The 19,161-nt window shown below is 28.2% G+C and overlaps 2 protein-coding genes across 3 annotated transcripts; one reads left to right on the top strand and one right to left on the bottom strand.

The window, feature by feature from the left end:
- Positions 1-524: 524 nt before the first annotated feature.
- Positions 525-3,277, bottom strand: LOC103570660 (cytoplasmic tRNA 2-thiolation protein 2). Its single transcript, XM_008548464.3, has 2 exons — positions 3,194-3,277; positions 525-1,818 (listed from the first exon to the last, which is right to left on the bottom strand). Exons 1-2 carry the CDS (start codon positions 3,256-3,258, stop codon positions 525-527), a joined length of 1,359 nt encoding a protein of 452 aa, XP_008546686.1. The 5' UTR covers positions 3,259-3,277.
- Positions 3,278-3,757: 480 nt separating this feature from the next.
- Positions 3,758-16,707, top strand: LOC103570625 (ran-binding protein 9). Of its 2 annotated transcripts, XM_008548422.3 has the most exons (9): positions 3,758-3,959; positions 5,319-5,674; positions 6,428-6,615; positions 8,522-8,634; positions 8,713-9,273; positions 10,442-10,759; positions 11,394-11,577; positions 16,051-16,415; positions 16,526-16,707. In XM_008548422.3, exons 1-7 carry the CDS (start codon positions 3,758-3,760, stop codon positions 11,525-11,527), a joined length of 1,872 nt encoding a protein of 623 aa, XP_008546644.1. In that variant the 3' UTR covers positions 11,528-11,577; positions 16,051-16,415; positions 16,526-16,707. The 2 variants fall into 2 exon arrangements, with proteins under 2 accessions (XP_008546644.1, XP_014297880.1); XM_014442394.2 differs by lacking the exons at positions 16,051-16,415; positions 16,526-16,707 and adding an exon at positions 11,845-12,573.
- Positions 16,708-19,161: the final 2,454 nt, after the last annotated feature.

Below are 19,161 nucleotides of genomic sequence, written 5' to 3' on the forward strand. Positions count from 1 at the left end.
GATTCAATCCATGTTAAAGTGTACATCTATCTATAGTCAATTTTGCCAGCTTTGAATTGTTTCGGATCATGTTTGAATTATTCCGAATTAAGTTTCTCAATTAGAAGTTTGGAACCTGCTGCTTCGTATTTGAGGTCTACCCAACAGGCAATCCGAGTCAAAGCCTACGATAAAATTATATATAGAATATTAATTTGCTGTATTTTGCTTGATTGGATCAAAATTATTACTAGTTGGTTCTCTAAATCGAAGGAAGTAGAAAAATTAACTGGCTATTGGAATAATTTAAAAATCTTTTTTGCCCAAACAAAAAAAATTATGTAGGTTTTCTCACAGCTCAGAAAATGAATTTTAAAAAATTTTTGTAACTTTTGCCTAAATTTAAAAAATAACCTCGAGCAAGAATTTATTTATTTTATACAAAATGAAATATTAATTTACAGCAAATTGAAACATTTTATTTAAATAAATGAAATCAAAATAACTTAGAAAATGTAGGAAATGAAAATAAACTTTTGTATAATTTATAATAAAAAATCTTTTATTTGCTCACGCATATCTTGCATACAAATTATCTCGCGTAACTTGTTGGTAATATGAGGAGGTAATTTTTTACAATCAAACGAATAATTAAAAATTAATTTACAACCATAACATAAAAATTTACGTAATTGTTGTAATGTTAAATCTTTTGAATTAAAACAATCGCCTTGGCAATTATCACAATTTAATTTTTCAGAGTAATTATCATCAACATTAACGTCAACAATAGATTTTATTCCTTGGGTGGAAATAAACCTTGAGAATAAAGTTGCTTTGATAGCAGTTGCATCATCAAGAGGCCTTGTGTCCATCAGTGCATTGCAAATAACGCAAATTTCGTCATTACTTTTATTATCATTATGGGATTGCTTACTCGCGCATACTTTGTCCCCGGTTCGAAAGACAGTAGACACTGTCCCGGTGAACTGGGACTCCAAGTCCAGGATAAAGTCTTCAGTGAGTTGTTGGATTGAAGCAAAAGGATCAGAAGACTTTGTTACTTTTGCAGTGTCCAAGGCCTTTAGTCCATTAATATTTAAATAGTGATCAAGTTCCACTCTTGTAAAGTCTCTCATCGGTCGTAAAATCATCAGGTTTTTAAAGCGATCATCAACAAAACCAACATCAACAGCCAGCTGGGCTCCGCGACCTACTGCTACATTGCTGAGGATGTCAACGGCAAGATTGGTTGCATCATTACCAAGAAATACTTTTCCGCATTCAAGTTTTTTAGCCACTGATGCTATCAGTCGATGTCTCAATTTCTTCAGTAGATCCTGCTTGGCTGTGTCATTCGTCAGCTGGTCGAATAAATTATTCAGATCATCATTGTCCTCACAAGTGTAATTGTCGAGTTTATAAACATTTACATCAGAATCAGCATTTAAACATTCAGATAAACTGGTCACGTATCCCTGAAATCCAAGAGATTCTATTTGAGTCCTGACCTGATCAATGAAAGCTTGTCTTTGGGCCTGATCCTGTTTTTTCAGCATGCCGTCATCAATATAAATAACTTTGCTCTCGAAAACGAGACGTTTATGTACTGATTCATGCATGCCTGCTCTTATTAAATTGAGCAGAGCAACCGAACCAGCTGCACCAGAGTAACCAACGAGAACTTTATCTTTTGGACGAACTAGCTTTGATTTACCAAGCGTAGCACGAAATTTGTGCGTCGCACTTAACAAGAAGCATTCATTACAATAATTATCTTTACCGCGTAGTTTTATTGTTGCATTGTTTTCATTGCACTTGCGACATTTAGCATCATCTCTAAAATTTAAAGTCAAGTTAATAAACAAGTAGCATAATAGATAAAATATAAAATCTAATTATTGACACTATCAAGTTATTTTTTTTTATTCTTCAATTATTATTAATTTATATTTAAATAACTTTGACCTTCAAAATTATAAAGGTATTTAATTTAATTTTTTTAATTAAAAATCTAAATATTTTCATTCAAAAATTGATTAATAAAAAAGTGATAATTAAATAGTTTAAATTTAAATAATTATTATTTTTATTTATATTGACAAACTTTATCAATTTAATAGTAATGCCCAAGAATAAATTACAATTATCTCAAGTAACTTGAAGAGATTGGTCTGAGTACTTGGTTTAGAATTTTCAAACAACTTGGGTTAATATATATGATACTAGAGTTAGTCACCGTCTAATAATTTTTGAAATTTTTTCAAATCTATCAATTATGAAAGGAATTATTTCAAAAAATTGCACCTGCAGTTTTTTTAATTTTCTACGTGTGCATATATTTTAGTTTTCTTTTTTTTTGTAATTGATTTATTGAAAAACAAATTCAAAATCGATGTTCCTGAAATTAACAAACAGCTAAGAATTTTGATTTTTTTTTTTTTAACAAATCAATGACAAAAAAAAACTGAAAATAGACAGGTAGAAAATCACAATAATCATAAGTACAATTTGTTCAAATAATTTTTTTTTACAGTTTACCGTTTTTAAAAAAATCCAAAAATTAGACGTCGGCTAACTTCATTATTATAAAAATCTTTAATTGTCTGTTAACTTCAGGATCATTTAATACACGTGTGTTCTGTCAATAGTCGGTCTTAATTTTTAGTGTACTAATCATTACGACTAATTATTTTAAATTAAATAACTATTTGCTCCATAAAAATAATTGCTATTTAAATTAAAATAACAACATCCGGATGATAACACGCTAATAATTAAAATATAAAATAGTAATTAATTAGCTGATGAAAGTTAAATTACTCAATTATCATAATAAATTATGAGTGTGAATGTAGCAGACATAAGACAATTTACAAATTTCAAATAAATAAATAAATTGAAATAATGAAATCATAAAAAAATACGCGTACGGATTTAGCATTCATCTACATACGCATTTTTTAATTTTCATTCCACTTACAATTGATTTATTTGTTTTAAAATTTAAAAAATTATCAATTGTCAGGTACACTAACGCTCATTAGTAAATTTAGTCTATTTTGACAGTCGCGATTATTTTTTTTCAACTCAGGTAAATTATTATTATATTTTTTAGGTTCTACCGAAAAAACTATAATTTATTATTACCATCAGTTACTCCGATAAATAATAACCCAGTGTCAATAATTGTTTCTTAATTTAAAAAACTTACGTATTTAAATCTTGATATCCTTTCATTAATTCCTGACCACCACAATCATTATTTATTGAGCACATTTTTCTTAATAATACAATAAAAATATATAAAACACGTGTCTGAAACTAAAACGTCATTATTCCTTTCCCAACTTCCAATTTAATCCGTTACCTTCTCTTTATTTAAACCTCCCGCCACTAGATGTCACTTTCAACCCCTTGTTAAATTTTCCCACCAGGAGATGGCGGGAGTAGTTCAAAAATAATCCAGAAGCAGAACAACTCAGAACAGAACAAATATCTCGATCGTATGAACAGGAAAGAAAAAGAGACGGATAATGAAGCCTGCGCGTTGATTATTACTACGGATAAGACATAGGGCAGTTAAACCCAGAGAGTGAGAGCCTTCAGTTTGAAGTTGGAATTGACGAGAACGAGGAAGCAGCAACCACGACAACGACTAGGTCCGTGGTAGTGTTGGGAGTGAAAGAGTGAGACAGTGGGATTGACAAGCCATACGCAGGGTTAGAGTGGGTAAGAGTAAGAGTGTCATCAGCCAGTAGTGGGGCTGTGGAAGACGATGATGGCTGCCACCAGCGAGGAACAGAGTGTTATGGATTCGTCTCGAATAAATTCCGTGGAAAATCAGCCAGTCGATCGATTAAAAATGTTATATCCGATGGTCAACGAGGACGAAACCCCCTTGCCACGATCATGGAGCCCTAAGGACAAGTACAACTACATTGGTCTCTCGCAAAATAATCTTCGCGTTCATTACAAAGGTACGTACTTAATAATCTTACTCATAAATCTCTTTGTCATTTGACAACATTTTTTTTTACCATTCTCTATTTCCTACATTCAATGTCATCACATTAACTAACCATTATCATTGTTGTCATATATTATTCTGATATATATATTCATTAAATCATTACAACTAAATATTGATTTAAAATGGCAGTAAATTTTTTTCGCGTGTCAGCGACCTAAACAAAGGAATCAGCTGATCGTTCACTTAATTTTATTTTCATTACGTTTTTAGATCCACTTATGCCTAAATATAAATATATATTTATTGTCCAGTTCTAGCCATTTTTCATTTTATACATCAGCTTTAATTTTATCGGAACAAAATAATAAGGAAAATAAAAAAAAATAATAATTTTATTTAAATAAATAGTTTTTTTATAATTATTTTTGCAATGTCAATGACAGCTGTTATATTTTTAATATTTTAAATTTCAAACTCACATAAACATTTTTTTTTATATACATTTTATATATATTTTTTTTTTTTTTTTTTTTTCTCTTTATGTCTGGAAATTTACTTTCATTTTGTCAAAATAAAAAAAAATATTATTTTGACTTTTATTTTCATTATTTATCTTACGCCCTCTGTCGTATAAATATACTGTCAATATATATATATATATATATATATATATATATATATATATATATATATATAAAGATTTATATGTGTGCATATATATTTATGCTATTATACTGCAATGTGTATTAGCAATGATTTGCCTAATTTCCTATAATTATTTTTTCCTAAACAATTAATTATATAAATAAATATATTAATTAATTAAAACATAATTAATTATTGATAAAAAAAACCTTGAATCGATTGAAGTATAAAACGACCAGGTCTTAGTTTTATAACTTTATTGTTTTCTATAAATATAAAAATGAAATATAAGGCATATAAATAATAATAATAATTAGTATGAGTAATGATTAATATTTAAAATAACACGTGTAGGTGCACGTGTATGAAATGAAAAAAATATATATATATGTATATAAATAATAAGGAAGTTGTAAATGTATGTAAGAAATAGTTGAAGCTGGTAAATAGCTGGCGTGTGAGCATTTAGAGTAACATCGATGAGAGCTGAGAGGAGTAGAGAGGACGGGTTTGACCCAGTGACCTAGAAGTAGTCGCTGGGCTCGTGGGTAAAGGGACCTTGTAGTTTATTAAGCTATTAAATAATATATATATATATATATATATATGTATATATATATATATATATATATATATATATATATATATATATTTAATTATTATTTGGATACTGGTCAATTAATAAATTTTAATATTTATTGTCTATTGATTTAATGTTTAGGTTTTGGAAAAACACACAAAGACGCTGCCAGTGTTCGCACAACGCACTCGATACCAGCTGCCTGTGGTCTTTATTATTTTGAAGTTAAAATAGTTAGCAAAGGCAGAGATGGTTATATGGGTATAGGTTTATCAGCACATGGCGTTAATGTTAACAGACTTCCGGGATGGGATAAACATTCGTATGGTTACCATGGTGATGATGGACACAGTTTTTGTTCATCGGGTACTGGTCAACCTTATGGACCGACTTTTACTACGGGTGATGTTATTGGATGTGGTGTTAATTTAGTTGACAACACTGCGTTTTACACTAAAAATGGAACACATTTGGGCACTGCCTTCTCAGATTTACCTGTAATTTTTTTTTCTTTTAACCTTTAATTTTAATGACAACTACCTTTTTATTAGTAAATAAATCTAAAACACGGAGAAAGAAAATAATTTTTTTTAAGACTAGACAATCTTGAGATGAGAAATCATTTTATTTAAAATTTGCCATAAAGTCGTTTCTCAATATACGAAACATTTTATTGAAGTACGAAAAATTATCAGCAAATAGAACACGAGTTTGTTTCAAGCAATTTTTGTTATAATTAAAAAATTTATTAGGAAGTTTAATTTATCATTTTCTTTATATAAAAATTAATTGCTTTGAGTTGAGAAGTTAATAATTTATTGATTTAAGAAAATCATTATTATAATTATTTTTTTCCTAGAAAATTTTTTTTTCTCAGTACGATCTCAGTCTACCAATAGGTTCCATGTTGATAAATCTCAGAATTAATATCCCGATTAAAAATTTTTTAAAAAAATATCTGCAAATATTATTGTTGCATCGAAAATGTTTCCAACAAAACTACGTCATAATGAAATTAACTGTTAAAAATTTTTATTTATTTTCTAGAAGAATTTTCATTGAAATTTATAAATTCTTAGTGTCTAAAGATACATGAATATGAATGGTAATTTTTTTTATTGTGGTAGATAATTATTGGTAGTCTTTAAGACTGATTTATTTTTGGTACTAAAATATAGTTGTCATTGAATTATTAATGAATTTAATATTTTTTTTTTTTGTATATTTATTTACTTTATTTTAATTTGCAGCCCAATTTGTATCCGACGGTAGGTTTGCAGACACCCGGAGAAGTTGTTGATGCTAATTTTGGACAGACACCTTTTGTGTTTGATATTGGTGATATGATTAATGAGTTGCGTGTACGCACGAGATTACAGATTATCAATTACCCGACGCCTGATCATGGCCAGGGCCAGTGGCAAGCTGTTTTACACAAGTATTTAATTTTGTTTTATTTTTAGAAATTTGCCTTCAAGTGAATTTTATATTTTCGCGGTAAACATTTTTTTATTTTTTTTGAGGGTAGTGATTATTTTCATTAGAATTTATCAAACGGAAGTATTTTAACTGGAGGCTCTGATTCAGATGCAATAAAAAAAAAATTTGTTTTAATTTTTTTTAAATAAATTGAATTTTTATAAAGTTTAAATAGATTCATACGTGAGTTGAGCAAAAATATGTGTATAAAGAAGTTGTGACTTTAGAATGCAAATTTTGACTCAAGTATTAGAGATACGATAAAAATATATGGATAAAATTTTATAGGAAACACAATTCTCTACAAATTGATTTCCATGAATTTTTGTTGTATCTTTAATAGTTTAGCCAAAATTTCAATTTTAAGTATTTTACTTTCAAATTTCTAAAATTTGATCTCCAAAATGATTCTAAAATTTTTATTAAAATATTAGAGATACGAGAAAAATGTATAAGTAAAATTTTATAAAAAATTTAGTTCTCTGGAAATTAATTTTGATACATTTTTAAAATAACTTTAATGTAATTTATTTTTTTTTTTTAAATCTCAACAAATTAAAAATTTTTTAAATTCGTGCGTCAAAAATTATTTGATCCTCCTAATCAAAGTTTTCTCACTTTAATAATAATTAAACTATATAATTGTGGGAAAAAAAAATAAAAAAAAAAACAGGTATATAACTACCGTAACATTTACATTCAAATTAATTGCAACGAGCTAATGATTAAAATTATAAATTCCAGAACAACTTGTCGCAATTTAATCAATAACTTGCGAAAATTTTAATTAAAAATTTAATTTTTCAGTTAATCCACCCTAATTTTAAGGTTGTAGTCTAAATATCTGCTAAAAAAATCGGCTATTTTTGGGAATTTCTTGTGAGCTTGCTATGAAAGATATGTATTGAAAAATTGCGTTGAGTTTTTTTACACGAAATTCGTACTCAAACAGAACGCCATAATTTGGAGGCAGGTCAGCTCTCACACGATATCTTGGCAACGGCTTATCTGAAACAAATAAATCGAAGTGTTTTAGATTCGGTATGACAATGGCTACATTAGAGTGCTTCGTTTGAAACGAATATTTTTTTTTTTAGCTGACACAAGAAAATTTTGTTCTTTACGTTGAGAAAAGAATTCCCTGAAAATTTCGGCTCATAATTTTAATTTTAAATACTTGCTCTCGAGCATTAAAGTTTTTGCCATTTAAAAAGCATGTAAATCGGATAACTTTTTTTTTAAATTGCTATAACTTGGTCGGATTTTAAGCTATCTTTTTGAAACCAGTTTTTAGTTGTAGAGTATTTGTTGCTTTTTGAAAGTCTACAATTATTTTGCTCTAACTCGATCCATGTCGATTGTATCAGCTCCACAAGTCAATTTTTCACTTTTTTTATATATTTTTGTTAATAGTGAAAACACGGCTCATCTTACGAACAATATGTATAGCATCAGTCTTTTAGAGATTTTTGTCCTCTACAAAATTGTTGATTACACTTATACTGCCAAAGTGCATTGATTATGAGATTCGAGCAGTTGGACTTTTACATTCAAAAATATTTGTATTATATCAAGCTTATAAATATTTTTTAAGACACAAACTCATTTAAAGTTTTTTTAAATAAAAAATCTTACCAAAATTTAATCTGCAATGCTCGCACCGTACGAAGTGCCTTGCCTTCTTCTTGTTCAAAACTTTCGTTTGCTGCTAACCGACAGCACTTGTTTACACTAACTAGACTACACCCATAAATTTCTATCAACTCATAAAATTAATTTTAAAAAATAATACCCTAGAATATAAAATAACTTGAAAGCTATTAGTAATCATTTGAATAATTAATAATTTAAAAAAAAAAAATTAGGATGGTATCAACGTATCTTGTCCATCACGGTTACTGTGACACTGCCGAAGCATTTGCCACAAGCACAGGACAAGTATTCGAAGAAGATTTTAATTCAATTAAAAATAGACAAAGTATAAAACCCACATTCTGTATTTAAATAAAAAAAAAAAAAAAAGAAAGTTTTGCTGACTAACTGATTTAATTTACAGAAATTTTGAAGCTCGTATTAGCAGGTCGTATGGGTGAAGCAATAGACCTCACGTCTCGGTTATATCCAGGTCTACTAGAACGAGATCCAAATTTAATGTTTGCTTTAAAGTGTCGTCAATTTGTTGAAATGGTTAACGGAAGTGATTCTGAAGTTAATCAAACTATTGGGACTTCGACAACTACATCCGCTAATACCAATACTAATCCTAATACTAATATTAATTCTAACACCAACACAAATACAAACACAAATACTAGTATAAATATAAATACAAGTCCAAGTAATGATAATCAGACAAGTGTAATACAATCAACAAAAGCGTATAACAGCAAATCATCAAACGGTACAATAGAAGAAATGAATCTAAATAATACATTGAATGGTACCGCGGATCAACAATTTATAAATGGACAAATAGAAGATGACGTTGACATGGAAATGGAAAGTAATACACCAACGATTAATAATATCAATGGATTGAAAAATACAACAAATGGTTATCAGAATGGTAGTCCTAATTCAAATGGTTACAAGTGTAATGGTGAAGATATTGATATGGGTACTTTTTATTTATTGAATATTTAAGGGGACCGTTATCTTTTTTAATAGATTTGAAAATAATTTTTTTTTTTTTTTTTGGAATTTGTTATTATTTTCATAATATCAGCATTGAAATGTTAAGTTTCAATGTCTGTACAGCCGGTAGGAACAAGCTAATTCCAGCCCAATGCCGCGGACAAATAACAGTGAATGCGTAAATTGCGAATTTGTTTTTTCCCGTGGGAAGAAACAATAGTATCCCTAATAGCCACTTTAGCTTGAAATTGACAGTGTCTTGACCATTGAAATCACCGAAATTTCCTGTCCGAATTTGCAGACAGTTTGACAGCAAAAGTTGGAAAGGAAAATTTGCGGTTAATTTATCCTCAATTTAAAAGTAACTTTTTTACTAGAAAAGATAACCCTAGTGAAAGTTTCCTTGAATTTTTCGTCCAATGTCCGTCAACTTCGGGCTTTTCCATTTTTGACGAAAATTCGTATACAACTTATGAAGTGAATTTGCATTTTAATTCGGGTAGTAAATTTACGTCAAATTGTATATAAATTTTCGTCAAAAACGGAAAACCCAGAAGTTGATGGATATTTGACGAAAAGTTCAAGGAAGCTTTGTAAGTAAACTTTTGCTAAGCAAACTGTGCTATTAGGGATATTACATATCAGGAGAGGGAAGTAAGATATTTCAATTCGCATTGAAAGTTTAAATTTCAGCCCTGTTAAGCGGAAAGTCGTGTTTTTTTCGGTGTAGGCACGCGAACAAAATGTAGGATATATTTTTTCATTATACCTGCACCAAAAATTTACATTCCTGTTCTGTTTACAGTAACGAAAGTCGTTCATTTCTTTTATAAGAAGAAAAATGATGAAAATTAGCGCATGCGTTATTCTTTCCGCGAACAGGGGCAAAAATTTAAATTTTTAGGTACAGATTTGGTGAAAAATTGTATGCACACCAAGGAGGAAGATAGGACTCGCTTTCTGCTTGGGTATTTTTCTCCCTTGGTGTGTAATATACTATTTTAATAGAAATAACGCGCAAATCGTGGTCGCAGTTCCTGCATGAGTGTAGAAAAAGTATACAAAATACTTAATTATTTTAAAAAAAAGCGGTCCTCTTATAATAGAGCTATAAAAAGAAAAGTATTAATAAAAATAAAATAATTTTATAGAAATAGATAGTGCCAATCAAAATCAACAAAACGGCAACAGTATAGATAATAATCAAACGACAAAACTAAGTAGTAAAAAACAATTGTGTGGTGGCAATAAACAAGCAATTGAGAAGATGCTTGAATTTGGTCGTCAGTTGTATTCACAATCAATTCATCTTCGACAGTCGTATGGTAAAAATGAGGGAAACAAAAAAATGCTTCAAGATGCATTCAGTTTATTAGCGTATTCAAATCCCTGGAATTCACCCGTTGGATGGCAATTGGATCCGCAAGAACGTGAAACAGTTTGTGCTAGATTAAATTCTGCAATTTTAGGTAATTAAATAATAAAATAATATATACGTAGATAAGGAACAACGTGGAAGCTAACATACTCGTCATTTTGAGAAAATTGCATCTGAAAATTCTAAATTCTTTTGAATTGAATTTATCTCGAAATTATTTAAGTACAAATTACTTTTATGCTATTTTATTACTCAATCTCCGAGAAAAATCTCAAAAATGTTTTATAATCCTTGACTCAGTTTTAGAAAATTACTGACTATACTTGATGATTAAATCCAGTTAATCTAAAGTAACTTGACACTGTACTACTAAAATAATTACAGCAGAAATATCGTAACGTGAAAAATTAATCAAAAAAAAATTTTTTAACGTGTAACGAGAAAAGTTTATTTAGTATTTTTGAAATAATGTACCAAATTACTTTAATTTTAATTTTAATTAATGAATGACCCTCTGCAATCTAGTATTTAAATTTAAATTATCCCTGACAATTAATTTGCGTCAAAATTTTTTTTGATTTTATGGTTTAAAAAAATTTTTTTTTAGTTACTAAGGATTAATTTGGTACAAAAATTGTTTGTTTTTTGGGTTGTTATGTTATTCTTTATCTATGGCCATTACATATAAATATTATATTAATGAATAATTAATTTTTATTAATTAGAGTCAACAAATCTTCCACGACGACCACCTCTAGAAGTCGCAATATCTCACGTTCGAGAATTAGTCCGTCTGATGTCAAGCGCGGGTTTAGGAGCCTGTGGATTTGCAGTCGTGGATAATATTATTCAATATTGACGGTGCCTGCCTCTGCTGTCACGTCCAGTTCTTCAACCTGCCCGAGTGTGGTGAGTGATCTCGTATTTATCTTCAAGGAAAGTGCCTGACAATCGATACCATACGATGGACTCAGCCAGCAACGAAATTATTTTATCCGACGCGCTACATAAATATTTATTGTTATGGGTATGGGTACTGGCCAATTAGTTAAATAAAAAAAAAAATTCAAATTTATTAATTGAATTTAAGTTTAAAAAAAAAAAATATTGCCGGAGAGTCCAAGTGATTGATGCTAATGGATTGTACTGGTTTGTTTTACAAGTAAGATCTTTTAGGATGCGGAGACGGAACGTGGAGCAGACAATATTATTGATGCAACAACTTCGCGATGTAGCGCGCCTCTTCAGCTAAAGTCAACGCGAATTATTTTTGTCGGTGATATATAAATATATACTCAACGATCTCACACCACAAGAATTTAAAACGGATTTTGAAAATTTAATAAAACAAACAAAAAAATATATATTAATAATTAATTAATTTATTAATTATAAAAATGTGAACACGCTCAAATCTGCCAACCAAAATGACACTTGGTCTATAAAACAGTCTTTGGTAGTCAACGAAGAGGCAAATAATTATATGGGAATTAAATAATTAATTCTTTTTTCGCGGAGTTCACAATCGTTTCCTCGTTCTCAAGTTTTTAATTTAAAAATAATCATTAAATTGAATTAATTATTATTGAAATCAAAAGTAGTTTTTTAAAAATACTTAAAAATTTTTTTCAGCTGTGCAATAACTTTTATTTGAACGCGGTTATTGTTTTTTAAATTTTTTATTGGAAACTTAAAATTTAAATTATCGAGAACGAAGAAAAGTTTATTAAGTGATTAACGAGGTCTTAAGTTTATATATATAAATAAATAAATAATTATAATTATATTAAATAATAAAAAAAAGAAAATAAAAAAAAAGCAGAAAACAAGAACTAACTTAATTAAGGAACGATCTTGTACTCTATTATAAAATAATTAAGTAATTGTTTTTTATATGCGACATAGAATATTATATTTAAAAAAAAAAAAAAAAAGAAAAAAAAAAAAATAATAATTAAAACGATACAATTTAAAAATTATAAATATAAATCGTATGCAATTAGTTGGTAAGCGTGCGTTTAAATAAAATTTATTATGTAAACAAATGATAAAATTCAATACTAGGTTACTCAGATTTTAAAAATAACTTTTAGTGTTATTGTTTTATGTACAATAGATAAAGTTAATTATTAATTATTATTATTATTATTATTATTATTATTATTAATTATTAATTATTGATAATAATTATGCTAATACAGCGATGATTTGGACATTGAGGATTTTTAAAAATAATTATTTCGTTAATTATTGTCTCGTTGACCCTTCATTAACATTTTCAGAGCTCAACCTGAAGATTTTTCTACTAAAGATACAATCAACGAATTTTTTTTTTATTTATTTTTTTTTTTTAATTTTGTAATGCTCGTGAATGAGTCATGAGATCGTGATAACAAGGTAATTAGATGAGCTATTATTATTTTTAGAGATTATAATGTTTGAGGTTTTGTTTATTTTGATTTTTTTCAGATCGTACTTATTAGATAATTGTAACTGAAGTATTGGCGATAGAATAAACTTGAAGATAAATAAAATTGTAGAAAATTAAATCTCCCAAAAAATTATTGTCATACATTTTTTTTTCATATTTTAATTGAGACTAACAATTTTTTAGTTATTGAATTTTCGAAAGTACATACCAAGTACATTAAATTAATTTATCAACAATCCGATAAAAATACTCTTTTACCAACTTGTGTAGATTTAAATTACCTACAAAAAAAAGATCATTAAAAATTTTCATCTAAACTCAATAATTACCAAGTTACTTTAATTCAAAATAAAATATTTTTTCATATTTAAATTCAGCTAAAAATTCAAACTAAATAATTTTTCTAAATTCCTAAATATCAATAGAATAACGAAAGAAAAAAAAAACCTAAAATAACATTTTTCTCTAAAAATAATTACAGCACCAAATTACCAATTAAATTACTGCCTCAAATTCTTTTTATTTACAAGCTTCCTGTGTACATTTTTATTAATTATTAATAATTATAATTTTGATTTTTTTGTGCTTATGTTAACCCAATTAATAGAATATTAATTAATGTTTATTATTATTATTATTATTATTTTATTATTATTTCGTTTAAAATCATTCGATAAATATATAGCGATAAATGATTGTTTAAAAATACGTATATTAATTAATAAAATCCTTATTATCTTTTATTTAATTATTATTACTACACGGAGAAAAAAACATGGGAATTTTTCCAATTTTACTTAAAGGAAATTCCCTTGTTGACATGGCAAATTTTGCTTTATCAACATGGGAAATTTTACCATGGTAAATGGGAATATAACCATATTTTATAGAAATATCTTTCATATGTTGTCATAAGAAAAATTTCCATGTCGAAATGGAAAAATTGCTCTGTTAACATTGCTGAAATTCCTTCATTGACATGGTTATTTTTACCATGTCAATAAGGAATTTTTCCCATGTTCCTGGAGTAATTTCTTCTATGCTGACATGGGAATTTTTCCCATGTTGGAAAGGAAAAATTCTATTGTTAACATAGTAAATATTCCTATGTTCACATAGTAAAAATATTCATGTTGACATGAGAAAAATTCCCATGTCAACATAGGAAAAATTGCTATATTGCATGGGAGAAATCCACAAAAAGCTAAAATCATTGAACCACCAAATATTTGGTCATTTTTATCATTTAGGCTTTAAAGCGATAAAATAGGGATGTGCGAAGGTTTTAAAACTTACGAAAATAGAATTTCAAAGTTTCTGAAAAAATTTTGTATAATTTAATGAAAATTTTTTTGTAGCACCTACCAATGAACAAATGTTTTTATAAATTTGATATAATATAAACGAGTAGGGGAAGAAGAGGCAAAATGGTCCCCCCAAAGTTTTTAACATGAAAAGTGTTCGGGGTGGGAGGGATTAAAATGGGCTCCCTAGCCTTTAAAAACCGACAAATATTTTTTAGCCAAACGGGTTCCTAAGATTTTTGTAACAGAAATGATCGAGTAGTAATTCAACAGAAAACTTTAAATTAAGTTATTTTAAGGTCCAAATCTTTACTATCAACTCTTTTTTATACTAAATACTAAAATCAAAAAGTTTCAAAACATAAACTAAGCAAGAAAGATATATCAAGTTTTTTTGGGAGCCCGTTTTACCCAACCTTTCGGAATTTTTTAATTTTGATAGACACACCAAATTAACACCAGAAACTCAGCAGAAGAAAAAAAAAGTGATGCAAGCTGAAAAACTCACATTTTTTAAATTTTTTGAGGGGGGGCCATTTTGCCACACATTTTTTGATTTTTTATTTTTAATGGACAGAACAAATTAAGATCAAATACTTGGCAAGGGAGTGAAAAAAAGTAAAACAAGTAAAAAAAACTGAGGATTTAAAAATTTTTTTCTTAAGGGACCCATTTTGCCCTCCTCCCTCCCCTGTATAATCATCATTTCCTTGAATTAATTTTGATTTACTTAATAAATTACGTAAAAAAAAACATCAGTTTACAAATATTTTACTTCTATATACATGGAAATGTCTACTTCAACATGGGAAATTTTTCCAATGTCGACATGGGAATTTTTCCCATGTTGATATTGGATTTGATCCTATATTACATAGTTATTTTTCCAATGTTGATATGGGAAAATTTACATTTTTAATATAGGAATAATTCTTATGTAACAATGCAAAATTTACCATGTGACATAGCTTCAATCCACATGTTGACATAGTAAAATTTACAATGCCAACAAAGGAATTTTCCCCAAGTAAAATTGGAAAAATTCTCATTTTTTTCTCTCCGTGTATTATTATTATAAGTTAAATTTTCTTTAAAATATTTAATCAATTAATGAGTGTGAATGTATCTGACAGTCGAAAATTTTTTAAATTTTTGAATAAATAAATAAATAAAATGTAAGTAGAATAAAAATTAAAAAATGCGTATTTAGATAGTTGAAAAATCAATACGCGAATTTTTTTTAATTTCATTGTTTTATTTATTTACTCTATTTATTTAAAACTTATAAGTTTTCTCATATCTGCTACATTCACACTCACATCAATTTAAATTTATGAGTGTGAATGTAACAGACATCAGAAAAATTAGAAATTATAAAGAAATAGAGTAAATAATTAAAAAAATAATATTTATAAAAAATTCACTTATTAATTTTTAATTTTTTTAAATGCACATTTTTTAAAAATTTTATTTTATTAATTATTTACTCTAATTATTAATAATTTTAAATTTGTTTGATGTCTGCTACATTCACATTCATTTTAATTTTCTTTTTATTTATTATTAATATTATTTTTCATTATTATTATTTAATAATTAAAAAAACTTTTTTACCTACCGGAATTAAAAAAACTTTCATCTCTGAAGATTGGCGCTGTCATCGGTAAAAGCTAAAAGATAGATTGCATACGACGATAACCAGCTGACCTACAACTCAAACTCGAGAACCTTAGAGCCTAGAATCTCCATTTCCACTTCATCAGTCTATTGTCTGTTGAAGGTTTTGTGTAAATATTACCTATAATTATAACAATAAACCTCTCTGGTTAGTTAATTAATACATCAAAAGTATATAACCAACTCGGTGGGATATAAAAATGGTTGATCACTCAGTGTATGCTTTATGTATAATGGTTGCAAATACTATTTGGTTGTTTTCAACTGATTTTGAAAATGGAAAGAGAGATTGGATCGGACGATTTCCTCGTGGTGGACCACATACCAAACCCAAGGTACTATTTACTTATTAGTTGATCATATTTATCTTAATTAATTGATTAATTATTCAATCATGTATAATCTATCCGAGGTTAGAATTCATTACGTCAATTACTTTTTTCAGGATGCGGTCCTGGCTGGTAATCACTTAAGATACAAATCATCATAATAAGTATTCAAATAATGTACAATTAAAAATCAGAAGATTAAATTCATAAATAATTTAAAAATATAATAGATGGATTTATGGTGACAGGAAAAGATAAGTTATTGTATTTGTCACAATAAATTTGAATAATTAAATCATTATAAGAGATATGATCCTGAAGTGAGCAGACAGCTAAAAAATTTTGAATTTTTATTTCAATAATTTAATTTAAAAAAAAAAGAAAAAATAAAAATATGCACATGTAGAGAATATAAAAAACCATAGGTGCAATTTTTTCAAATATTTTTTTTTTTATAACTTGTCGTTTAAAAAAAAATTCAAAAGTTATTGGACGTCTGCTGACTTCAGTATCATATAATTGGTCGTATATTTTATTGAACTTATCAACGTCTCCGTCCAGTAAGTTTCATCCTGATTCACAGTTTACTATTATTTTATTTAATTTTCTTATTAAAATCATGGGTCCGTTGGTTGGAGAAACCTTCGGAATGAAAATTTGGTGATTGTTAATTCATAAATGATGTGAGTATAAAATTCACCGGGTGTTTTTGTTAGCAAATAAGCGGGTCCGGTAAGTTAATCACTAGTTGAAGCTTTTAGTTACAGTTACTTTAGTAAAATTTTTTTATCTGAAATCTAAACCGTGATTCTGTTGGCTGAAATCCTGATATATTAGAACTGTTAATACATAATAATAATAATAATATTTTATTGTCTTCTTACTCAAAAATTTCTGTTTTTTACATTTGTTTTCACTTCTACATATATATCTTTATTTACATTTCCACTTTATACTTTTTAAATCTAGTCTTAAGTAAATCTTCCCTATTCTACTTGGGTATATACGAAATATATTTAATACATTGCTTTTACTTTTGAATTTTGACATCGGTCTGCGTCTTGAGCTGACCAGCTTACCTCACTACTCTTTTTTTTTCTTCTGTCTCCTTATTTCCTAATCTTTGCGTTTTTCTCCTATTCCTACTAATTTGTTACTCTCTTTTTCTTTTCTCTAGCTAGCCTTCGAATTTTTTTACGAAAAAAAACTTCGGATTGATTGAATTTGGTGTATTTTCATTGATTCCTTTTTTCCACTTATTGCCTCTTTTTTTGACCCCCGTATTTCCACTCAAAATAATCCGTCTGCTCTCGCCAGGGTGTCATATAGATATAACTATCTCCCCTGATTAAAAGAAACGATTCGAAGCGATTTGTAATGTTAAACTTCCATAAGAATGGCGATTCAAAAGTATTCAACGTATTCAAAAGCATTAAAAACTATTTAAGTTTTTTTTTCTCGAATCGTTTCTTTTAATAAGGGTCTTCAAATCATTTATCTTTCTTTTGCTCTTTCTATTAATCCCCCCATGTACAGCTTATATTCTTTCGCCTGAAGAGGAAGGTCCGTATACATTTTTATGTCCATTGATTTTAGCAACGGCTTCTTACGTATTTTGGGCCGAGGATGAAAACTCGATTTTCAAAAATCGAATCGAAACCAATAACTTCCCTTTTTTTTGGAAATTTTCAATTTTCATAGCGGAAAGTTAAAAATAGATATGGTTGGCATATTTCCATCAACTTGGAATCGATGTTATATATATTGCCCTCACTAAAAGTACGTAGTCCTGTTAATACATGACTAGCAATGATATTAATAAATTTCAAACTGCGTTTAAAGTAGGCCTTAATGGACGACTTATTACTTATCTACGTTCAGAAATACTTGCCATTTATAAAATTATTGATGAAAAAAAGTTGAATAATAACAGAAAAGGATTAGGAAGAATAAAAGATAGTAAATTAGACTTTCAGAGTATATTCTAATCTTTTTACAAATGTCACTGTAATTTGTTCTAGAGCGCAAACAATATCGAGCCGACCACAGCGTTATTTAAAATTCACCATTATCATATTATCAATATTATTATTATTACTATTATTCGTTATGATCCCATGTATAATGTGTGCAATCGCAAGTGCAATATTGTTTTACCTTTAAATTTAAAATGTGATTCAATAGTATATTACATACCTAGGCCAGTAAAATAAGAAAAGTCTCAGAGCACATGTAATTATTGGCCGAGGCGAAGCCGAGGCTGACAAACATGTGGTCTAAGGCTTTCCTTTTTACTGGCCAAGGTGCGTATACTATTTTTCTGCTCGACGAAGCCGGAAAGTTGCAACTTCGTTCAGGGCAGCGGCCCGAAAGTTGCCACTTTTCGGCCGCATGGCAGAAAAATGTATATTACACATGCGTGTGTTGCCGAAAGCCAAATTCGCAATAGTTTTAAACTCGATCAACGCCATGGCTCCTTATTAATTCATTATTCATTTTTTTATTATTAAAACATTATTATCATTAATATTTTCCGATGAAATGACAATATATATATATATATATATATATATATATATATATATATATATATATATATATATATTTGTGTTTAGCGATTTTAATCACCCCAGACGGGAAGCTCAAGGGAGAGCAGCGATGGCTAAACGACTTAGTCAGCAATAAAACCCAAGGAATCGTAGTAAAAAGAGACCGAACGCTGATTGAGAACTTACAACGTCTCTTATAGAGT

The sequence above is a fragment of the Microplitis demolitor genome, chromosome 6 (genome assembly GCF_026212275.2).
Source record: "Microplitis demolitor isolate Queensland-Clemson2020A chromosome 6, iyMicDemo2.1a, whole genome shotgun sequence".
In the NCBI taxonomy this organism is placed as follows: domain Eukaryota; kingdom Metazoa; phylum Arthropoda; class Insecta; order Hymenoptera; family Braconidae; genus Microplitis; species Microplitis demolitor.

Bases quoted from the DNA above. Each gene is read 5' to 3' on its own strand.
- LOC103570660 (XM_008548464.3), bottom strand. From the start codon at position 3,258: ATGTGCTCAATAAATAATGATTGTGGTGGTCAGGAATTAATGAAAGGA. The intron at 1,819-3,193 runs GTAAGTTTTTTA...TTTAAATTTTAG, and splicing joins GGATATCAAGATTTAAATAC to AGATGATGCTAAATGTCGCA.
- LOC103570625 (XM_008548422.3), top strand. From the start codon at position 3,758: ATGATGGCTGCCACCAGCGAGGAACAGAGTGTTATGGATTCGTCTCGA. The intron at 8,635-8,712 runs GTATAAAACCCA...TTTAATTTACAG, and splicing joins TTCAATTAAAAATAGACAAA to AAATTTTGAAGCTCGTATTA. The intron at 10,760-11,393 runs GTAATTAAATAA...TTTATTAATTAG, and splicing joins ATTAAATTCTGCAATTTTAG to AGTCAACAAATCTTCCACGA.